This window comes from Daphnia pulicaria, chromosome 6 (genome assembly GCF_021234035.1).
Source record: "Daphnia pulicaria isolate SC F1-1A chromosome 6, SC_F0-13Bv2, whole genome shotgun sequence".
Lineage (NCBI taxonomy): Eukaryota > Metazoa > Arthropoda > Branchiopoda > Diplostraca > Daphniidae > Daphnia > Daphnia pulicaria.
The window spans coordinates 8,223,988-8,242,380 of record NC_060918.1 but is presented as its reverse complement, the minus strand read 5'-3'; the positions used below and the strand labels follow the sequence as shown (position 1 = coordinate 8,242,380).

Sequence of the window (18,393 nt, the reverse complement as noted above, 5' to 3'; positions counted from 1 at the left end):
ATTCCATTCCATTCCATTCCATTCCATTCCATTCCATTCCATTCCATTCCATTCCATTCCATTCCATTCCATTCCATTCCATTCCATTCCATTCCATTCCATTCCATTCCATTCCATTCCATTCCATTCCATTCCATTCCATTCCGTTCCATTCCATTCCATTCCATTCCATTCCATTCCATTCCATTCCATTCCAGTCCAGTCCAGTCCAGTGCGGTCCATTCCATTCCATTCCATTCCATTCCATTCCATTCCATTCCATTCCATTCCATTCCATTCCATTCCATTCCACTCCATTCCATTCCATTCCATTCCATTCCATTCCATTCCATTCCACTCCATTCCATTGCATTCCATTCCATTCCATTCCATTCCATTCCATTATATTCCATTATATTCCATTCCATTCCATTCCATTCCATTCCATTCCATTCCATTCCATTCCATTCCATTATATTCCATTCCATTCCTTTCCATTTCATTCCATTCCATTCCATTCCATTCCATTCCATTCCAGTCCAGTCCAGTGCGGTTCATTCCATTCCATTCCATTCCATTCCATTCCATTCCAGTCCAGTCCAGTGCGGTCCATTCCATTTTATTCCATTCCATTCCATTCCATTCCATTATATTCCATTATATTCCATTCCATTCCATTCCATTCCATTCCATTCCATTCCATTCCATTCCATTCCATTCCATTCCATTATATTCCATTCCATTCCATTCCATTCCATTCCATTCCATTCCATTCCAGTCCAGTCCAGTGCGGTCCATTCCATTCCATTCCATTCCATTCCATTCCATTCCATTCCATTCCATTCCATTCCATTCCATTCCATTCCATTCCATTCCATTCCATTCCATTCCATTCCATTCCATATCATTCCATTCCATTCCATTCCATTCCATTCCATTCCATTCCATTCCATTCCATTCCATTCCATTCCATTCCATTCCATTCCATTCCAGTCCAGTCCAGTCCAGTGCGGTCCATTCCATTCCATTCCATTCCATTCCATTCCATTCCATTCCATTCCATTCCATTCCATTCCATTCCATTCCATTCCATTCCATTCCACTCCATTCCATTCCATTCCATTCCATTCCATTCCAGTCCAGTCCAGTGCGGTCCATTCCATTCCATTCCATTCCATTCCATTCCATTCCATTCCATTCCATTCCATTCCATTCCATTCCATTCCATTCCATTCCATTCCATTCCATTCCATTCCAGTCCAGTCCAGTCCAGTGCGGTCCATTCCATTCCATTCCATTCCATTCCATTCCATTCCATTCCACTCCATTCCATTCCATTCCATTCCATTCCATTCCAGTCCAGTCCAGTGCGGTCCATTCCATTCCATTCCATTCCATTCCATTCCATTCCATTCCATTCCATTCCATTCCAGTCCAGTCCAGTCCAGTCCAGTGCGGTCCATTCCATTCCATTCCATTCCATTCCATTCCACTCCATTCCATTCCATTCCATTCCATTCCATTCCATTCCATTCCATTCCATTCCATTCCATTCCAGTCCAGTCCAGTGCGGTCCATTCCATTCCATTCCATTCCATTCCATTCCATTCCATTCCATTCCATTCCATTCCATTCCATTCTATTCCATTCCATTCCATTCCATTCCATTCCATTCCATATCATTCCATTCCATTCCATTCCATTCCATTCCATTCCATTCCATTCCATTCCATTCCATTCCATTCCATTCCATTCCATTCCATTCCATTCCATTCCGTTCCATTCCAGTCCAGTCCAGTGCGGTCCATTCCATTTTATTCCATTCCATTCCATTCCATTCCAGTCCATTCCATTCAATTATATTCCATTCCATTCCATTCAATTCCATTCCATTCCATTCCATTATATTCCATTATATTCCATTCCATTCCATTCCATTCCATTCCAGCCCAGTCCAGTGCGGTCCATTCCATTTTATTCCATTTTATTCCATTCCATTCCATTCCATTCCATTCCATTCCATTCCATTCCATTCCAGTCCAGTCCAGTGCGGTCCATTCAATTTTATTCCATTCCATTCCATTCCATTCCATTCCATTCCATTCCATTCCATTCCATTCCATTCCATTCCATTCCATTCCATTCCATTCCATTCCATTCCATTATATTCCATTCCATTCCATTCCATTCCATTCCATTCCATTCCATTCCATTCCATTCCATTCCATTCCATTCCATTCCATTCCAGTCCAGTCCAGTGCGGTCCATTCCATTCCATTCCATTCCATTCCATTATATTCCATTATATTCCATTCCATTCCATTCCATTCCATTCCATTCCAGCCCAGTCCAGTGCGGTCCATTCCATTTTATTCCATTCCATTCCATTCCATTCCATTCCATTCCATTCCATTCCATTCCATTCCATTCCATTCCATTCCATTCCATTCCATTCCATTCCATTCCAGTCCAGTCCAGTGCGGTCCATTCCATTTTATTCCATTCCATTCCATTCCATTCCATTCCATTCCATTCCATTCCATTCCATTCCATTCCATTCCATTCCATTCCATTCCATTCCATTCCATTCCATTCCATTCCATTCCATTCCATTCCATTATATTCCATTATATTCCATTCCATTCCATTCCATTCCATTCCATTATATTCCATTCCATTCCATTCCATTCCATTCCATTCCAGTCCAGTCCAGTGCGGTCCATTCCATTCCATTCCATTCCATTCCATTCCATTCCATTCCATTCCATTCCATATCATTCCATTCCATTCCATTCCATTCCATTCCATTCCATTCCATTCCATTCCATTCCATTCCATTCCATTCCATTCCATTCCATTCCATCCCATTCCAGTCCAGTCCAGTGCGGTCCATTCCATTCCATTCCATTCCATTCCATTCCATTCCATTCCATTCCATTCCATTCCATTCCATTCCATTATATTCCATTCCATTCCATCCCATTCCAGTCCAGTCCAGTGCGGTCCATTCCATTCCATTCCATTCCATTCCATTCCATTCCATTCCATTCCATTCCATTCCATTATATTCCATTCCGTTCCTTTCCATTCCATTCCATTCCATTCCATTCCATTCCATTCCATTCCATTCCATTCCATTCCATTCCATTCCATTCCATTCCATTATATTCCATTCCGTTCCTTTCCATTCCATTCCATTCCATTCCATTCCATTCCATTCCATTCCAGTCCAGTCCAGTCCAGTGCGGTCCATTCCATTCCATTCCATTCCATTCCATTCCATTCCATTCCATTCCATTCCATTCCATTCCATTCCATTCCATTCCATTCCATTATATTCCATTATATTCCATTCCAGCCCAGTCCAGTGCGGTCCATTCCATTTTATTCCATTCCATTCCATTCCATTCCATTCCATTCCATTCCATTCCATTCCATTCCATTCCAGTCCAGTCCAGTGCGGTCCATTCCATTTTATTCCATTCCATTCCATTCCATTCCATTCCATTCCATTCCATTCCATTATATTCCATTCCATTTCATTCCATTCCATTCCATTCCATTCCATTCCATTCCATTCCATTCCATTCCATTCCATTCCATTCCATTCCATTCCATTCCATTCCATTCCATTCCATTCCATTCCATTCCATTCCATTCCATTCCATTCCATTCCATTCCATTCCATATCATTCCATTCCATTCCATTCCAGTCCATTCCATTCCATTCCATTCCATTCCATTCCATTCCATTCCATTCCAGTCCAGTCCAGTCCAGTGCGGTCCATTCCATTCCATTCCATTCCATTCCATTCCATTCCATTCCATTCCATTCCATTCCATTCCACTCCATTCCATTCCATTCCATTCCATTCCATTCCATTCCATTCCATTCCATTCCAGTCCAGTCCAGTGCGGTCCATTCCATTCCATTCCATTCCATTCCATTCCATTCCATTCCATTCCATTCCATTCCATTCCATTCCATTCCATTCCATTCCATTCCATTCCATTCCAGTCCAGTCCAGTCCAGTGCGGTCCATTCCATTCCATTCCATTCCATTCCATTCCATTCCATTCCATTCCATTCCATTCCATTCCATTCCATTCCACTCCATTCCATTCCATTCCATTCCATTCCATTCCATTCCATTCCATTCCATTCCATTCCATTCCATTCCATTCCATTCCATTCCATTCCATTCCATTCCATTCCATTCCATTCAATTCCATTCCATTCCATTCCATTCAATTCCATTCCATTCCATTCCAGTCCAGTCTAGTGCGGTCCATTCCATTTTATTCCATTATATTCCATTCCATTCCATTCCATTCCATTCCATTCCATTCCATTCCATTCCATTCCATTCCATTCCATTCCATTCCATTCCATTCCATTCCATTCCATTATATTCCATTATATTCCATTCCATTCCATTATATTCCATTATATTCCATTCCATTCCATTCCATTCCAGCCCAGTCCAGTGCGGTCCATTCCATTTTATTCCATTCCATTCCATTCCATTCCAGTCCAGTCCAGTACGGTCCATTCCATTTTATTCCATTCCATTCCATTCAATTCCATTCCATTCCATTCCATTCCATTCCATTCCATTCCATTCCATTCCATTCCATTCCATTCCATTCCATTCCATTCCATTATATTCCATTCCATTCCATTCCATTCCATTCCAGTCCAGTCCAGTGCGGTCCATTCCATTCCATTCCATTCCATTCCATATCATTCCATTCCATTCCATTCCATTCCAGTCCATTCCATTCCATTCCATTCCAGTCCAGTCCAGTCCAGTGCGGTCCATTCCATTCCATTCCATTCCATTCCATTCCATTCCATTCCATTCCATTCCATTCCATTCCATTCCATTCCATTCCATTCCATTCCAGTCCAGTCCAGTGCGGTCCATTCCATTCCATTCCATTCCATTCCATTCCATTCCATTCCATTCCATTCCATTCCATTCCATTCCATTCCATTCCATTCCATTCCATTCCATTCCAGTCCAGTCCAGTGCGGTCCATTCCATTTTATTCCATTCCATTCCATTCCATTCCAGTCCATTCCATTCAATTATATTCCATTCCATTCCATTCAATTCCATTCCATTCCATTCCATTCCATTCTATTCCATTATATTCCATTCCATTCCATTCCATTCCATTCCAGCCCAGTCCAGTGCGTTCCATTCCATTTTATTCCATTCCATTCCATTCCATTCCATTCCATTCCATTCCATTCCATTCCATTCCATTCCATTCCAGTCCAGTCCAGTGCGGTCCATTCCATTTTATTCCATTCCATTCCATTCCATTCCATTCCATTCCATTCCATTCCATTCCATTCCATTCCATTCCATTCCATTCCATTCCATTCCATTCCATTCCATTCCATTCCATTCCATTCCATTCCATTCCATTCCATTCCAGTCCAGTCCAGTGCGGTCCATTCCATTCCATTCCATTCCATTCCATTCCATTCCATTCCATTCCATTCCATTCCATTCCATTCCATTCCATTCCATTCCATTCCATTCCATTCCATTCCATTCCATTCCATTGCGGTCCATTCCATTCCATTCCATTCCATTCCATTCCATTCCATTCCATTCCATTCCATATCATTCCATTCCATTCCATTCCAGTCCATTCCATTCCATTCCATTCCAGTCCAGTCCAGTCCAGAGCGGTCCATTCCATTCCATTCCATTCCATTCCATTCCATTCCATTCCATTCCATTCCATTCCATTATATTCCATTCCATTCCAGTCCAGTCCAGTGCGGTCCATTCCATTCCATTCCATTCCATTCCATTCCATTCCATTTCATTCCATTCCATTCCATTCCATTCCATTCCATTCCATATCATTCCATTTCATTCCATTCCATTCCAGTCCAGTCCAGTCCAGTGCGGTCCATTCCATTCCATTCCATTCCATTCCATTCCATTCCATTCCATTCCATTCCATTCCATTCCAGTCCAGTCCAGTGCGGTCCATTCCATTCCATTCCATTCCATTCCATTCCATTCCAGTCCAGTCCAGTGCGGTCCATTCCATTTTATTCCATTCCATTCCATTCCATTCCATTCCATTCCATTCCAGTCCATTCCATTCAATTATATTCCATTCAATTCCATTCCATTCCATTCCAGTCCAGTCCAGTACGGTCCATTCCATTTTGTTCCATTCCATTCCATTCCATTCCATTCCATTCCATTCAATTCCATTCCATTCCATTCCATATCATTCCATTCCATTCCATTCCAGTCCATTCCATTCCATTCCATTCCAGTCCAGTCCAGTCCAGTGCGGTCCATTCCATTCCATTCCATTCCATTCCATTCCATTCCATTCCATTCCATTCCATTCCAGTCCAGTCCAGTGCGGTCAATTCCATTCCATTCCATTCCATTCCATTCCATTCCAATCCATTCCATTCCATTCCATTCCATTCCATTCCATTCCATTCCAGTCCAGTCCAGTGCGGTCCATTCCATTTTATTCCATTCCATTCCATTCCATTCCATTCCATTCCATTCCATTCCATTCCAGTCCATTCCATTCAATTATATTCCATTCCATTCCATTCAATTCCATTCCATTCCATTCCAGTCCAGTCCAGTGCGGTCCATTCCATTTTATTCCATTCCATTCCATTCCATTCCATTCCATTCCATTCCATTCCATTCCATTCCATTCCATTCCATTCCATTCCATTCCATTCCATTCCATTCTTTTCCATTCCATTCCATTCCATTCTTTTCCATTCCATTCCATTCCATTCTTTTCCATTCCATTATATTCCATTCCATTCCATTCCATTCAATTCCATTCCATTCCATTCCATTCCATTCAATTCCATTCAATTCCATTCCATTCCATTCCATTCCATTCAATTCAATTACATTCCATTCCATTCCATTCAATTCAATTACATTCCATTCCATTCCATTCCATTCCATTCCATTCCATTCCATTCCATTCCATTCTATTCCATTCCATTCCATTCCATTCCATTCCATTCCATTCCATTATATTCCATTATATTCCATTCCATTCCATTCCATTCCATTCCATTCCATTCCATTCCGTTCCATTCCATTCCATTCCATTCCATTCCATTCCAGTCCATTCCATTCAATTATATTCCATTCCATTCCATTCCATTATATTCCATTCCATATCATTCCATTCCATTCCATTCCAGTCCATTCCATTCAATTATATTCCATTCCATTCCATTTCATTCCATTCCATTCCATTCCATTCCATTCCATTCCATTCCATTCCATTCCATTCCATTTAATTCCATTCCATTCCATTCCAGTCCAGTCCAGTGCGGTCCATTCCATTTTATTCCATTCCATTCCATTTAATTCCATTCCATTTAATTCCATTCCATTCCATTCCATTCCATTCCATTCCATTCCATTCCATTCCATTCCATTCCATTCCATTCCATTCAATTCCATTCCATTCCATTCCAGTTCAGTCCAGTGCGGTCCATTCCATTTTATTTCATTCCATTCCATTCCATTCCATTCCATTCCATTCCATTCCATTCCATTCCATTCCATTCCATTCCATTCCATTCCATTCCATTCCATTCCATTCCATTCCATTCCATTCCATTCCATTCCATTCCATTCCATTCCATTCCATTCCATTCCATTCCATTCCATTCCATTCCATTCCATTCCATTCCATTATATTCCATTCCATTCCATTCAATTCCATTCCATTCCATTCCATTCCATTCCATTCCAGTCCATTCCATTCAATTATATTCCATTCCATTCCATTCCATTCCATCACTTGTTAAAACCATCTGTTTTATTACAGGGTGTGTGAATCAATGTCTAATACACCATTTCAAGTCTATTGAATCAATAAATTCATAGAGCAATTCAAGAAGAAAAAGTTTGAGAAAAATGCACAGCACAGTCACAGCATGCTTTTCTATAATTTATAAAGGTAATTATCAATCTGAAAAAGTGTGGAATATGCTATTCTACAATAAAACCACAAGATAACTCCTTATAAGTTATATCTTGCATTGGCGTTGAAGAAAAATCAAAAATACTGCTTTGGCGAGCTGGGAAACACCACTGCCCAGCAAAGCACAGCACGCCAAACTTCGCCAAGCTTCAGGCTCAGGCTCAGGTTCAGGCTCAGGCTCAGGCTCAGGTTCAGGCTCAGGCTCAGGCTCAGGCTCAGGTTCAGGCTCTGGCTCTGGCTCAGGCTCAGGCTCAGGCTCAGGTTCAGGTTCAGGCTCAGGCTCAGGCTCAGGCTCAGGCTCAGGCAGAAAAATCAAAAATACTGCTTTGGCGAGCTGGGAAACACCACTTCAATGAATTTGAATTTGATATATTTATTGTTTCGCTTATTCAAAGCAATTTATTCTTACAAGATGTGTAAAATACGTGATGTGATAAAAGTAGATTTTAAACAATGAATAACTTTTGAAATCCTATAGGGTAATAGAATATTTGCCCCTCTACGTATTATGGACACTCCCCTTAAGGTTTTAAAGTTGAATTTTCGTTTAGGTAACGAGGATTTCAACCATGGCACACTATGAAAATCTTGAAATCTGAACACGAAAATTTCCCCAAAAAAATGATGAAAGTAGATTTTCAACCATCAATAACTTTTGAAATCCTATAGGGTAATAGAATATTTGCCCCTCTACGTATTATGGACACTCTCCTAAAGGTTTTAAAGTTGAATTTTCGTTTAGGTAACGAGGATTCCAACCGTGGCACACTATGAAAATATTGAAATCGTAACACGAAAATTTCTCCAAAAAATGATGAAAGTAGATTTTCAACCATGAATAACTTTTGAAATCCTATAGGGTAATAGAATATTTGCCCTTCTACGTATTATGGACACGTCAGAGCCTGAGCCTGAGCCTGAGCCTGAGCCTGAGCCTGAGCCTGAGCCTGAGCCTGAGCCTGAGCCTGAGCCTGAGCCTGAGCCTGAGCCTGAGCCTGAGCCTGAGCCTGAGCCTGAGCCTGAGCCTGAGCCTGAGCCTGAGCCTGAGCCTGAGCCTGAGCCTGAGCCTGAGCCTGAGCCTGAACGATTTCGTTGCAATAGCCAAAATGGCTAGTTAGTGCAACGAAATATTTCGTTTCAATAGATTCTACCTAGTCAAGAATGCAGTAAGAATCATTTGCTAAAGTTGGTTTTATCTATTACTTAAAAACAGTTAACTTGTTATCCGATCTCCGTTGTTAAACTTTTTTGACGTGTAATATCACGTCTGTCTGTGACTGACTGTGCAACCAGCTTAAGATTCAAAACTCATTACTAGATATCGCTAGTGTCGCTGATGTTGTTCTTTCATGGAACATGGTGAAACGAGGCGAAATGAGCGATACAAATTGTTTCTAATTTATACTTATTCCCGTGATTTAAAATACCAAATTGAACTTCATATCTTATGTAGGTTTATCTTTACCTAGTTTCCTAATTTTTATACTGTACTTACTTATTTCTTCAAATTCTAGATGCATACTGTCAGTCATCCCAACAAGTTGACTTAGTCCATGACTTAGCGCTCAGTCAATTTCCATCCATTAGATCCTCATGCTGTCAAAAGCCTAAAACTCATGTTTGAAGAGCACCTATAGTGGAATATAAATGTGCCGAGATAAGGTATTTCCCCATTACTGCTGTATCAATCACCAGACCATTACAATTCAGATTTTCATATAACATAGGTATTCTTGCTTATTAACCAAAGTATCTTTTCTGAATCTCGCAATTTTGGTGGTGTACCTTGCAACAGCATGCTTGTTGTTATGGCTTTTTTTTTACTTTGGTTTAGAAGGCAACCCAGCTAAGAGATAGGTAAAGTTTTATCTCTTCTGTGTGTAAATGTGTGTAAATTTGTAAATAACGTAGAGAATTTGCTTGTCCCATTTCCACTTAGAGTTTCAGTGACATGAAGAGTGTGAAGTAAACCACCTATCACCACGCTACTGCTATTCTTCATGACACTTTCTTTAGCATCAGGAAATTTATCTCAATATGTGGAGTAATGCTGTTGGTTGCTGTGAATTCCATTTTTACTGTTTTCATGAACTTTTCACTGTGCTTCTTAGAAGAGGCAAAGATTGATATGCTTTATTAATTTTTATATTTTCATTAATGTAAAACACTTTTTTTTTTTTTACAGAGCACGCAGTTTCTTTGTGGAATCGTGTGGTCCTGGCACGAAGATTCTTGAGCCAACGCTGGCTTTTGTCCATGACCAACGTTCTGCTTCATCCCTATCTTCCGGCGTAAGCTCATCCAGCTTCTGCTTCATCGCTTCGTACACACAAATACAACTTGTCTTACTTCACTGACGAGTTGGAACACTTCAGTGGTCGCTTCCGTGCCGTGTTACACACCTGCAGTCACTCACCACGGGATTATGCCCAGGTACCCGACAATTTACTTATTTTCGTAGATTATCTATTCGAATAGTATACTTACTTGTGTCTGTAATAATTCCGAAATCAGGCCCTACTTGCGCGCAAACGTATTGTTTCTTAGACGTTTTTTTCTAACGCTAGATGGCTTTTCGATAATAGTCAGCTGTTGAAACAGTCAGTTTCAGTTACTTTAAAATCTCTTTAACCAGTTATCGGCAGCTGTTGTATGGAAATTTTTTAGTGAAAACTGAAGATAACTATTCCCCCAACAAAGCTCACTTGTTAGAATTTTAATAATGTGTTTTTTTTCTACTTCCGGTTTTCTGATTTCAGTCAGTAGTTCAGTAAATATTCATTTGACGCAAAAAAGAACCACAAATTCGTGATCCTCGTCAAATTTGTGGTAAAGTTCATGTTTTTTTTTGTACGTTTTCGTACTTCCGGTTTTGAGGATTTTCCTGAACTATAGTTCAGGAAAATTCTCGATTTTGGCCAAATTTTGGATTTCGTTTAAATCACATCTAATCGACCCCAAATTTCATGGGGATCAAGAATATCTGGTTTAATTTGACGACAGCTCAATGGTTGAGGCGCTGTGGATACTTCCGGTATACTTCCGGAATTTTTTTCAAAACTAGCAAGTGAGCTTTGTGCTGTTTACAGTTCTCAATATTACAAGCTTGATTTTAAGTTTTAAAAATTGCATCTTCAAATCTTTGAGCTAAAAAACCTGACTATTGTTTCTATCTGTATTATGTAACTTTTATTGGCATTTCACTTAATAACAATTGTTTTGTCTTTATTCGGGTAATGCAGAGGAGACGTCGAGAAGATAGACACCAAAACATCTCCGGTATCTCCAAAATGTCATCGAGGATCATCATTTGTTGTTGGTAATGTTTTCGTTTGTGTTAGTTAACCCATTGATTGTCACGCCTTTGTTCCCCCCTACCTCCTTAGCACGGGCCTCCTAGAGGCCTCCTAATAGCGTGCATTCCATCTTCTCCTGTCACCCAGGACTTGTCAGCAATGGCAAGTCCCACCTTGGTCATGGATCCTTCAGACATGGCGCGTAAAGAGTAGAGAACAACCTACGGGTTGTATGGCGTGGCAGCCAACGGGTTAACTTAAGTGTATGTATGTATGTAATTGTAAAATGTGGTGGAATTGTGGGTGGAGGTGGGACAATAAAGCAATTCCTTTTCAAGTTCTTTGTTTGCTGTGTCTTATAACTTATAATAAAATCATGTTTCGCACTTGACTTGTATATTTCTTACAACTTTGAAGTTTTACAAAAGTTATAGGCAGTTGGCTAATCATCTCCAAACTCTTTACATTAACTTCTATGTGGAACCAAACACTATCTGCAACTCCTGTGGCACAGCAATTTCAGGAGAACACCAGCACAGCTACTTCAGATCTTTTTCTTCAATCCTGTATCAGCTGCATAATCACATCTCTCAACTGGAAACAGGCTGCAAAACCACTGCACATTGAACAGCACAGGCATAGTTTAAGTATCACCAAGTCCTATGGGGAAAAAGGAATGCAAAAGAAATCGTGTAAAACAAATCACAGACCTTTTTCCAAGATTCCATTGGCAAATGAATTTTAAGTGAAGATTAAATGCCATGAAAAGAGACTTCTGTACATCTACAGTACCCACCAAACTATTAGGTACACCCCCCTTTTTTCAGTGCATTCTTATGGCACTACGTGTCTTAGAAAAAGTGCAAATACTACCCGAACGGCTTGGGCTAGATTTTTTTTATTTTTTCCCTGAGTAGATCTAATGACGATCTACATTTTTTACACACACAAACTTGTTGTAGGATTAACCCCCATGGCGCTACGGTATCGTTCAGTTTATTAGGTACACCCGTTTTCCCCCATATGCGCCGTGTTAAATACGGCGTTTTCAAAAATTTACAAAAAATACTAAAAATCAAGCTAAAATCTTTTTCTTTGTGCCAAAAGATGCAGAATTCTTCACTCTTTACGTATATACAGAATGATTTACAATAAAATCAACTCAGAGAACCCTTCCCTATACCCTAAAGTTTTCCACTTCAAAATTTGTCGAAATTTCTAATGCCTATGGGGGCGACAGTGCAAGTGTGTAGTAAAAAGTACAAATTTTGAAGTGGAAAACTTTAGGGTATAGGGATTAATCCTACAACAAGTTTGTGTGTGTAAAAAATGTAGATCGTCATTAGATCTACTCAGGGAAAAAATAAAAAAAATCTAGCCCAAGCCGTTCGGGTAGTATTTGCACTTTTTCTAAGACACGTAGTGCCATAAGAATGCACTGAAAAAAGGGGGGTGTACCTAATAGTTTGGTGGGTACTGTAATTCTTAAGTGTTAGAAAACGTTGGTAATACACAGTGGGAATTTTTGTTTTACTTAGATCAGAAGAAAATTGTTAACTCAAAGGAAACTGATCTCTATCTGATATCTTTCACGGAAACTATAATTTGGAAGCAAGAAATAGCACCACTTGTTGTCTACATCAGATCAGAGTTCACTTGACAGTTGAATTTCACAAAAAAAATACTTCCCAAGTTACAACCGATAAATTCAATCAACTTACCATTTCAAAAAGTCTTCCTGCAATGACACTTCAGGATAGCACCAGCTCGATAAACTGCATGCAGGATGCTGCAGCTCAACTTGACAAGATCACACCTTTCACCATCTGGCTGCAACGAAACCACTGTGGCCATGATGCCAGCCATGGAGCTCAGACTTTGTTGAGTTCTCACGTTCTGCAACAGGATATCCAACCTGAACACCAACTATTAAAATCTATAGCATAATTGCAGGGATATTTATCAACAAAATTACTCTGCTACCTCTGTAGAGTTTCTGCGTGAGATGAGACTACATCCGAACAGGTACAGCCGTAGTCTATGGTACAGCTAACAACGGACGACATTTCGGCAAAATGGAAAGCAGTTTCAGTCCACGTGATCGATTATTTGGCCAAGTGGAAATTCTATGACAAATTACCTGTAAATTCACACAGCAACGTCTAGGATTAATTACATTTGAGAAACCCAAACTAGAATTTACCATTAAAATTTCAATGCTGAAAATGTAGATCGCCACCGCAATTCCGTAACGAATTTGGAATACCTTTTCACTTGGCGATTCGGAAAAAAATGGCGAAAATTTCGTCCCCTCAAAGACACTCGCGTTATCTGGCAGCTGGGGGGACAACTTGATTTTAGCTACCTACTGACGGAGCCAAAAGATTCCTCCACGTTTGACTGTACGGAAAGGAATCAAGGATGGATGGATTGTCGGACACTTGGAGATATTCAAAATTCAATGAAGTTCTATTCTACTATCGGACATGAAAATAGTTTTAAAATCGTTGGAGTTCTACCGTCGGACATTTAAAATATTTAAAATTCAATGTAGTTCTATTGTTGATCACTTGATCATGAAAATAATTAAAGAATTTATTGGAGTTTTACTGTCTCTGAGCAGGTATCGGAATCGCAAGTGCTATAAGTAAAATTTTGGCAAACAAAAATTCAAGGTCCCTTTAAGAGATAAAGAAGAAGTCTCCCTAATAAAGGTGAAGATTAGAATAAACAGAAAATCTATTGTATTAGCTATAAATACAAGAGTTAATTTCCAGGCTTAGTTTCTTGCCACAATTTTTGAAATTCAGCACAAAAAGGTTCAACGGTCCAGGGATCATTAGTGATTATGACAGATTCGTTGTTACCAGTGACAGCTTGTGAAGTCCAGTTGAAGGACCCAGAGCAAAGCAGCTTATCGTCAATAATAAAAAACTTGTGGTGCATTAGAAATGGGGGTTTTTTGGTATGTACCCTGATCCCTGTTTGATTAGTGGAAAATAAGCATGCTTCCTAAAATTTGTATCAAGTCCTTTACCATCTTTCATAAAACGGTGATTCTGGGATCCAAAAGCTATCTCCATGCTCTGGTCTGTAATCACTCTGACTCTGACTCCAACTTTGTGACGTTGCAACACAACATCTGCAATCTCAAAACAAGAGATGCAATAAACAGCAATGTCGATAGATTTCCTTGCTGACTTTATGTGGGAAAGTAGTTGCCTGCATTGCAAAAAGTGATAAAATAAAGGTTGTCTTTTACATTCATAGACCGACACAGAAACAACTCATATATGTCCAACCTGAAGCCAGTTGTTGTGTGGCTGAAATCGCAGCGAATCCTCGAACAGCCTTCGACTGAATCGAAAAAGTCTTTACAGGCAATTTGTTTATCAGGAAAGAATATCACTTGTCTAATCACTGGCTTTGAATTATTTCGCTGCAGGTAATTCAAGCCTTGCCGAGTGCATTCAACCAACACAATTCCTACTACGACTAGACCAAGTTTGGGGATTAAACCAGAGATTTCTACCGAATTCATTTCGTTTATCGACTTTTCTTCAACAAGTTTTGTTGTAAGCCAACTTACTAAACAAGTTTCGACTAGGAAATAAATTAATAAGAACGTAAACGTGTGAAGAACGAAGATGGGATTTGACATTTGAAAGGGAAGGGAAAATAAATCAACGTTGCCGGGTTATAAAAAACAGTTTTTAAAGTTTCGGAAAAAATAAAACATTTTAGAAACGCCTCAAACGCGTCTGGGAAATGTATTTTCAATTTTCATAGCTTCTACACATGAAAAAAAATAAAGAAAAAAAAACGAATAAAAATCCCAACAGAATCTCAATCAATCACCTTGAGATGACTAGGGCTGTGGCCCGGGACGTTTTTAGCGGGTTTTTTTTAATGGGTTTTTTTAGACGGGTTTTCTTCTTCCGCGGGTCGTAGCGGGTTGGGCCTCCTCATCAAAGCTGCGACAGTACCAAAACGTACACGACGAGTTGGCAACTATCAAAAGCGAACTCGAAGAAAAGAAAAGTTTTATTACTGACATTACGGAGAAAAATCTCCGCTTGGCAAATGATGATTCGCGTCTAAGGCGAAAAATTGAAGACAGGGATAGAATGATCACACTGATTGTATTGGAAAAAGAAAGTTTGGCGAATGAGTTGAATCTGCTTCAATCACAACTGACAGACTCTTCATCAAAGCTGCAAATGTTTCAGAACGTACACGACGAGTTGGAAACTACCAAAAACGAACGAGAAGAAAAGAAAAGTGAAATGACTGACATTATAGGGGAAAATCTCCAGTTAACAAACGAGAATTCGGGGCTTAGGCGCAAAATTGAAGCCAAGGATAGAGTTATTGCATACAACCGAGCGAAATTGGAGCAACTACATAATAGCCTTGAAGAAAAAAAATTGCACAAGGTGCACGAAGAACTGGCTTCGAGTCAACGTGTTCTGGTATCCAAAAACAGAACCATTACCAAACTTCAAGAGCAAAATCGAGAAAGTCGAGTGGAATTGGAGCAACTCCGGACTTGCCTAAATGAACAACAATTGGACACGCAGCAGTTTGCCGTGGCTAAACGAGAGCTGGAGTCAAAGAATACAACCATTACTGAACTCGAAGCGACAAATCTCAGTTTGGCCGAAAATGATGGGCGGTTAAGGCGAAAAATCGAAGACAGAGATAAAATTATCGCATCCAGTGCGATTGAGAAATACCAGATTTTATTGGATAAAGAACGTTTGGTGAATGAGTTGAGTCTGCTTCAATCCCAACTGGCAGACTCCTCATCAAAGCTGCAAATGTTTCAGATAGTACACGACGAGTTGGCAGCCACCAAAAGCGATCTGGAAGAAACGAAAAGTCTAAATTCTGCCAATACAGGAGAAAATCTCCATTTGACAAATGAGAATTCGGGGCTTAGGCGACAAATTGAGGCCAAGGATAGACTAATCGCATCCTGTCGAGCGAAAGTGAAGGAATACCAGACTTGCTTAGATGAACCAAAATTGGACAACATACACAACGAGTTGGCTGTGAGCAAACGTAATATAAAAGAACTTTTAACAAAAAATCACCGTTTGACCGAAAGCGATAGCCAGTTGAGGCGAAAACTGGAAGACGCCGATTGTCTTGTTCTATCCAGTAAGATGGCAGTGGAAGAACTCCAGTTGTCCTTAAACAAACAGACCGAAAGGGTCAATCAGCTGGTGGATCAAATGAGAACCCTAGACCAGGAAAAAGACGAAGCGGTTCGGAAGTTGACCGAATTGCAACAGAAACAAATGCAACCGAAAATGACAACGGACGTCGGGTGTGGTGAAGTATTCCACCAAGTTGAAGAGCCTATGGAGCCGCGATTTGATTGTATTAATTTTATTGCATGTCCAGATGGCGTTACAGACCGCTTTTATTGTTTTAGGCCGTTGGCCCTCTAATTGTTGCATAGAGGGCAGGCCTGTAGTCATTGAGTTTTAGGCCTGAAATTACGGCCGTTTAGTAATCGTCTGTAGCTGTCAGTTGACATATTGCGTCTTGACTTTTACTCTTCTTTGATGTGAATCTTTTGTGCTTTTCCGTGGCTTTTAAAGGGTAACTTAATGTTTTAATTGTTTGTTGAATTCCCCTTTTATATATTTGTTAATTTTAAAGATAAGGATTGCCCGGAATTTCATGTTGCCTGTCTGTAGACTTGAATTGAGGTGCATGAGAAGCACATGTGGAATTGGTGAGACACGTTTTAGATTGTTGGTTACATTATGTTTTATCCCTGGCTTGACCTAATTGAATTTGTATGTTTAGACACTATTTGTCTTCCCATTGAGTTGAAAAGGCCTGCGTTGCAGGATTGAGTATTGACTCACCCAAGCCTGGTCACTTCCAGGTATTCGTAAAGTGTTGTTCATGTGATTTGTGTCATTATCTTAATTGTATTTGTATCGTATAGGATTGGTGATAGCTTTTGAATTGTTGTTTTGACACAGTGTGCCTTACACCCACACTTTGACGTGTTTTGAAGTGAAATACAGTCCACTTCCTACCACCGAGCTACCAGCCTATCCCTTCAGTAACTGAAATTACCGAAATTGTAACTGCATTTTTAGCATCTGGATTAACACCTCAAGTCGACTCATCAATCACCGAGCCACAACCCGTGAACTTGTCTGAAATTTTACCCTCAGTATTCCACCATCGCCAAATTGAAGAGCCCATTCGTCCAACATATGAAATAACTGATGTCGTAACGGCCTTTTTAGCTTCGGGTTGCACCAAATCTCAAGCGAAATCGACGGACACCATACCACAGGCACATCAGCCTCTCCCCACTGACGTATTGAAAAATTCTCCTGCACGCACATCAGTCGTAAAGAAAGCCGTCAAGGTATCTACTAGGCAACCGTCGGCTGTACTACCTGAATTTTACATTAAATCAACCGTAGAAAAAGAAGTTGACGTCGATCAAATCGTCGTGTTTGGCATATCGAAAAGTGATTGCGGGAAAGTTATTGGACGAAATGGTTGCAATGCCGAAAGGATAGAAGAAGAGTATGGGGTGGGGCTAAGTTTTGTCAATGGCGAACTGTTTATCACCGGAGGAGATGCTGAACGTCGACTGGCCGCTTGCTCCGACGTCTGCGAAAAATTGACAGTGACATTAGAGTGTCCAAACCTGGATTTGAGATATAACAAGTATTCCAACGATTACTTGTTGAGAAAATTGTCCTTCGAAAACTATGTATGCATCAATTCCCCCTCGCTAGAAAACAAATACGTCAGCATCTGGGGTACGCTAGCCAATTGTCGTACAGTTTTCGAAATACTCAAGTCCGGTTCTCGCTAGTGTTCTATTTTTTTTTTCTTAAATTAAAGTTATGTAACAATTGAAGCTGGACGTCAGTTTTGCCTATCGGAATAGTTGTTGGCTTGCGATGACTATTTCGATGGTAGAAGCTGGTCCAGTTTCTTTTGTTTTCTCTCTTTTTCAATTCAAATAAAATTTCATTTTAAACTTCAAATCTTCAACTTGTTTCGTCTTTCATTTTACTCGGCCAGGGGAAAAAGAAAAAAACAGATTCTTGGC

General features: G+C 40.1%; 2 protein-coding genes and 3 long non-coding RNA genes across 10 annotated transcripts; 3 read left to right on the top strand and 2 right to left on the bottom strand.

Annotated features, from left to right (window-relative positions):
* The first annotated feature begins 9,555 nt into the window (after positions 1-9,555).
* On the top strand, positions 9,556-9,981 carry LOC124343094. The gene is made up of 3 exons (XR_006919150.1): positions 9,556-9,660; positions 9,749-9,855; positions 9,938-9,981. It is a non-coding gene; the product is annotated as an uncharacterized LOC124343094 (long non-coding RNA).
* A 1,870-nt stretch (positions 9,982-11,851) lies between these two features.
* Positions 11,852-13,584, bottom strand: LOC124343081. 4 transcript variants are annotated; one of them, XR_006919120.1, is made up of 4 exons: positions 13,498-13,584; positions 13,278-13,434; positions 13,016-13,220; positions 11,852-11,954 (listed from the first exon to the last, which is right to left on the bottom strand). It is a non-coding gene; the product is annotated as an uncharacterized LOC124343081 (long non-coding RNA). The 4 variants fall into 4 exon arrangements; XR_006919122.1 differs by having other exon boundaries at positions 13,016-13,209; positions 13,278-13,456; positions 13,498-13,565; XR_006919119.1 differs by having other exon boundaries at positions 13,278-13,456; positions 13,498-13,563.
* A 437-nt stretch (positions 13,585-14,021) lies between these two features.
* LOC124343068 (mitochondrial cardiolipin hydrolase-like) lies at positions 14,022-14,929 on the bottom strand. The gene is made up of 3 exons (XM_046796189.1): positions 14,597-14,929; positions 14,332-14,516; positions 14,022-14,275 (listed from the first exon to the last, which is right to left on the bottom strand). Exons 1-3 carry the CDS (start codon positions 14,833-14,835, stop codon positions 14,061-14,063), a joined length of 639 nt encoding a protein of 212 aa, XP_046652145.1. The 5' UTR covers positions 14,836-14,929; the 3' UTR covers positions 14,022-14,060.
* A 492-nt stretch (positions 14,930-15,421) lies between these two features.
* On the top strand, positions 15,422-16,635 carry LOC124342060 (spindle pole body protein pcp1-like). Its single transcript, XM_046795031.1, has 2 exons — positions 15,422-16,457; positions 16,502-16,635. Exons 1-2 carry the CDS (start codon positions 15,422-15,424, stop codon positions 16,633-16,635), a joined length of 1,170 nt encoding a protein of 389 aa, XP_046650987.1.
* Positions 16,636-16,663: 28 nt separating this feature from the next.
* Positions 16,664-17,359, top strand: LOC124343084. 3 transcript variants are annotated; one of them, XR_006919131.1, is made up of 4 exons: positions 16,664-16,904; positions 16,965-17,040; positions 17,115-17,196; positions 17,260-17,359. It is a non-coding gene; the product is annotated as an uncharacterized LOC124343084 (long non-coding RNA). The 3 variants fall into 3 exon arrangements; XR_006919130.1 differs by having other exon boundaries at positions 17,115-17,359; XR_006919129.1 differs by having other exon boundaries at positions 16,965-17,359.
* Positions 17,360-18,393: the final 1,034 nt, after the last annotated feature.

Coding starts and splice junctions, on each gene's coding strand:
- LOC124343068 (XM_046796189.1), bottom strand. CDS start 14,835: ATGAATTCGGTAGAAATCTCTGGTTTAATCCCCAAACTTGGTCTAGTC. Junction 14,517..14,596: donor CACACAACAACTGGCTTCAG/GTTGGACATATA, acceptor TTTGCAATGCAG/GCAACTACTTTCCCACATAA. Junction 14,276..14,331: donor TCACCGTTTTATGAAAGATG/GTAAAGGACTTG, acceptor CTAATCAAACAG/GGATCAGGGTACATACCAAA.
- LOC124342060 (XM_046795031.1), top strand. CDS start 15,422: ATGATCACACTGATTGTATTGGAAAAAGAAAGTTTGGCGAATGAGTTG. Junction 16,458..16,501: donor CGATTGTCTTGTTCTATCCA/GTAAGATGGCAG, acceptor TTAAACAAACAG/ACCGAAAGGGTCAATCAGCT.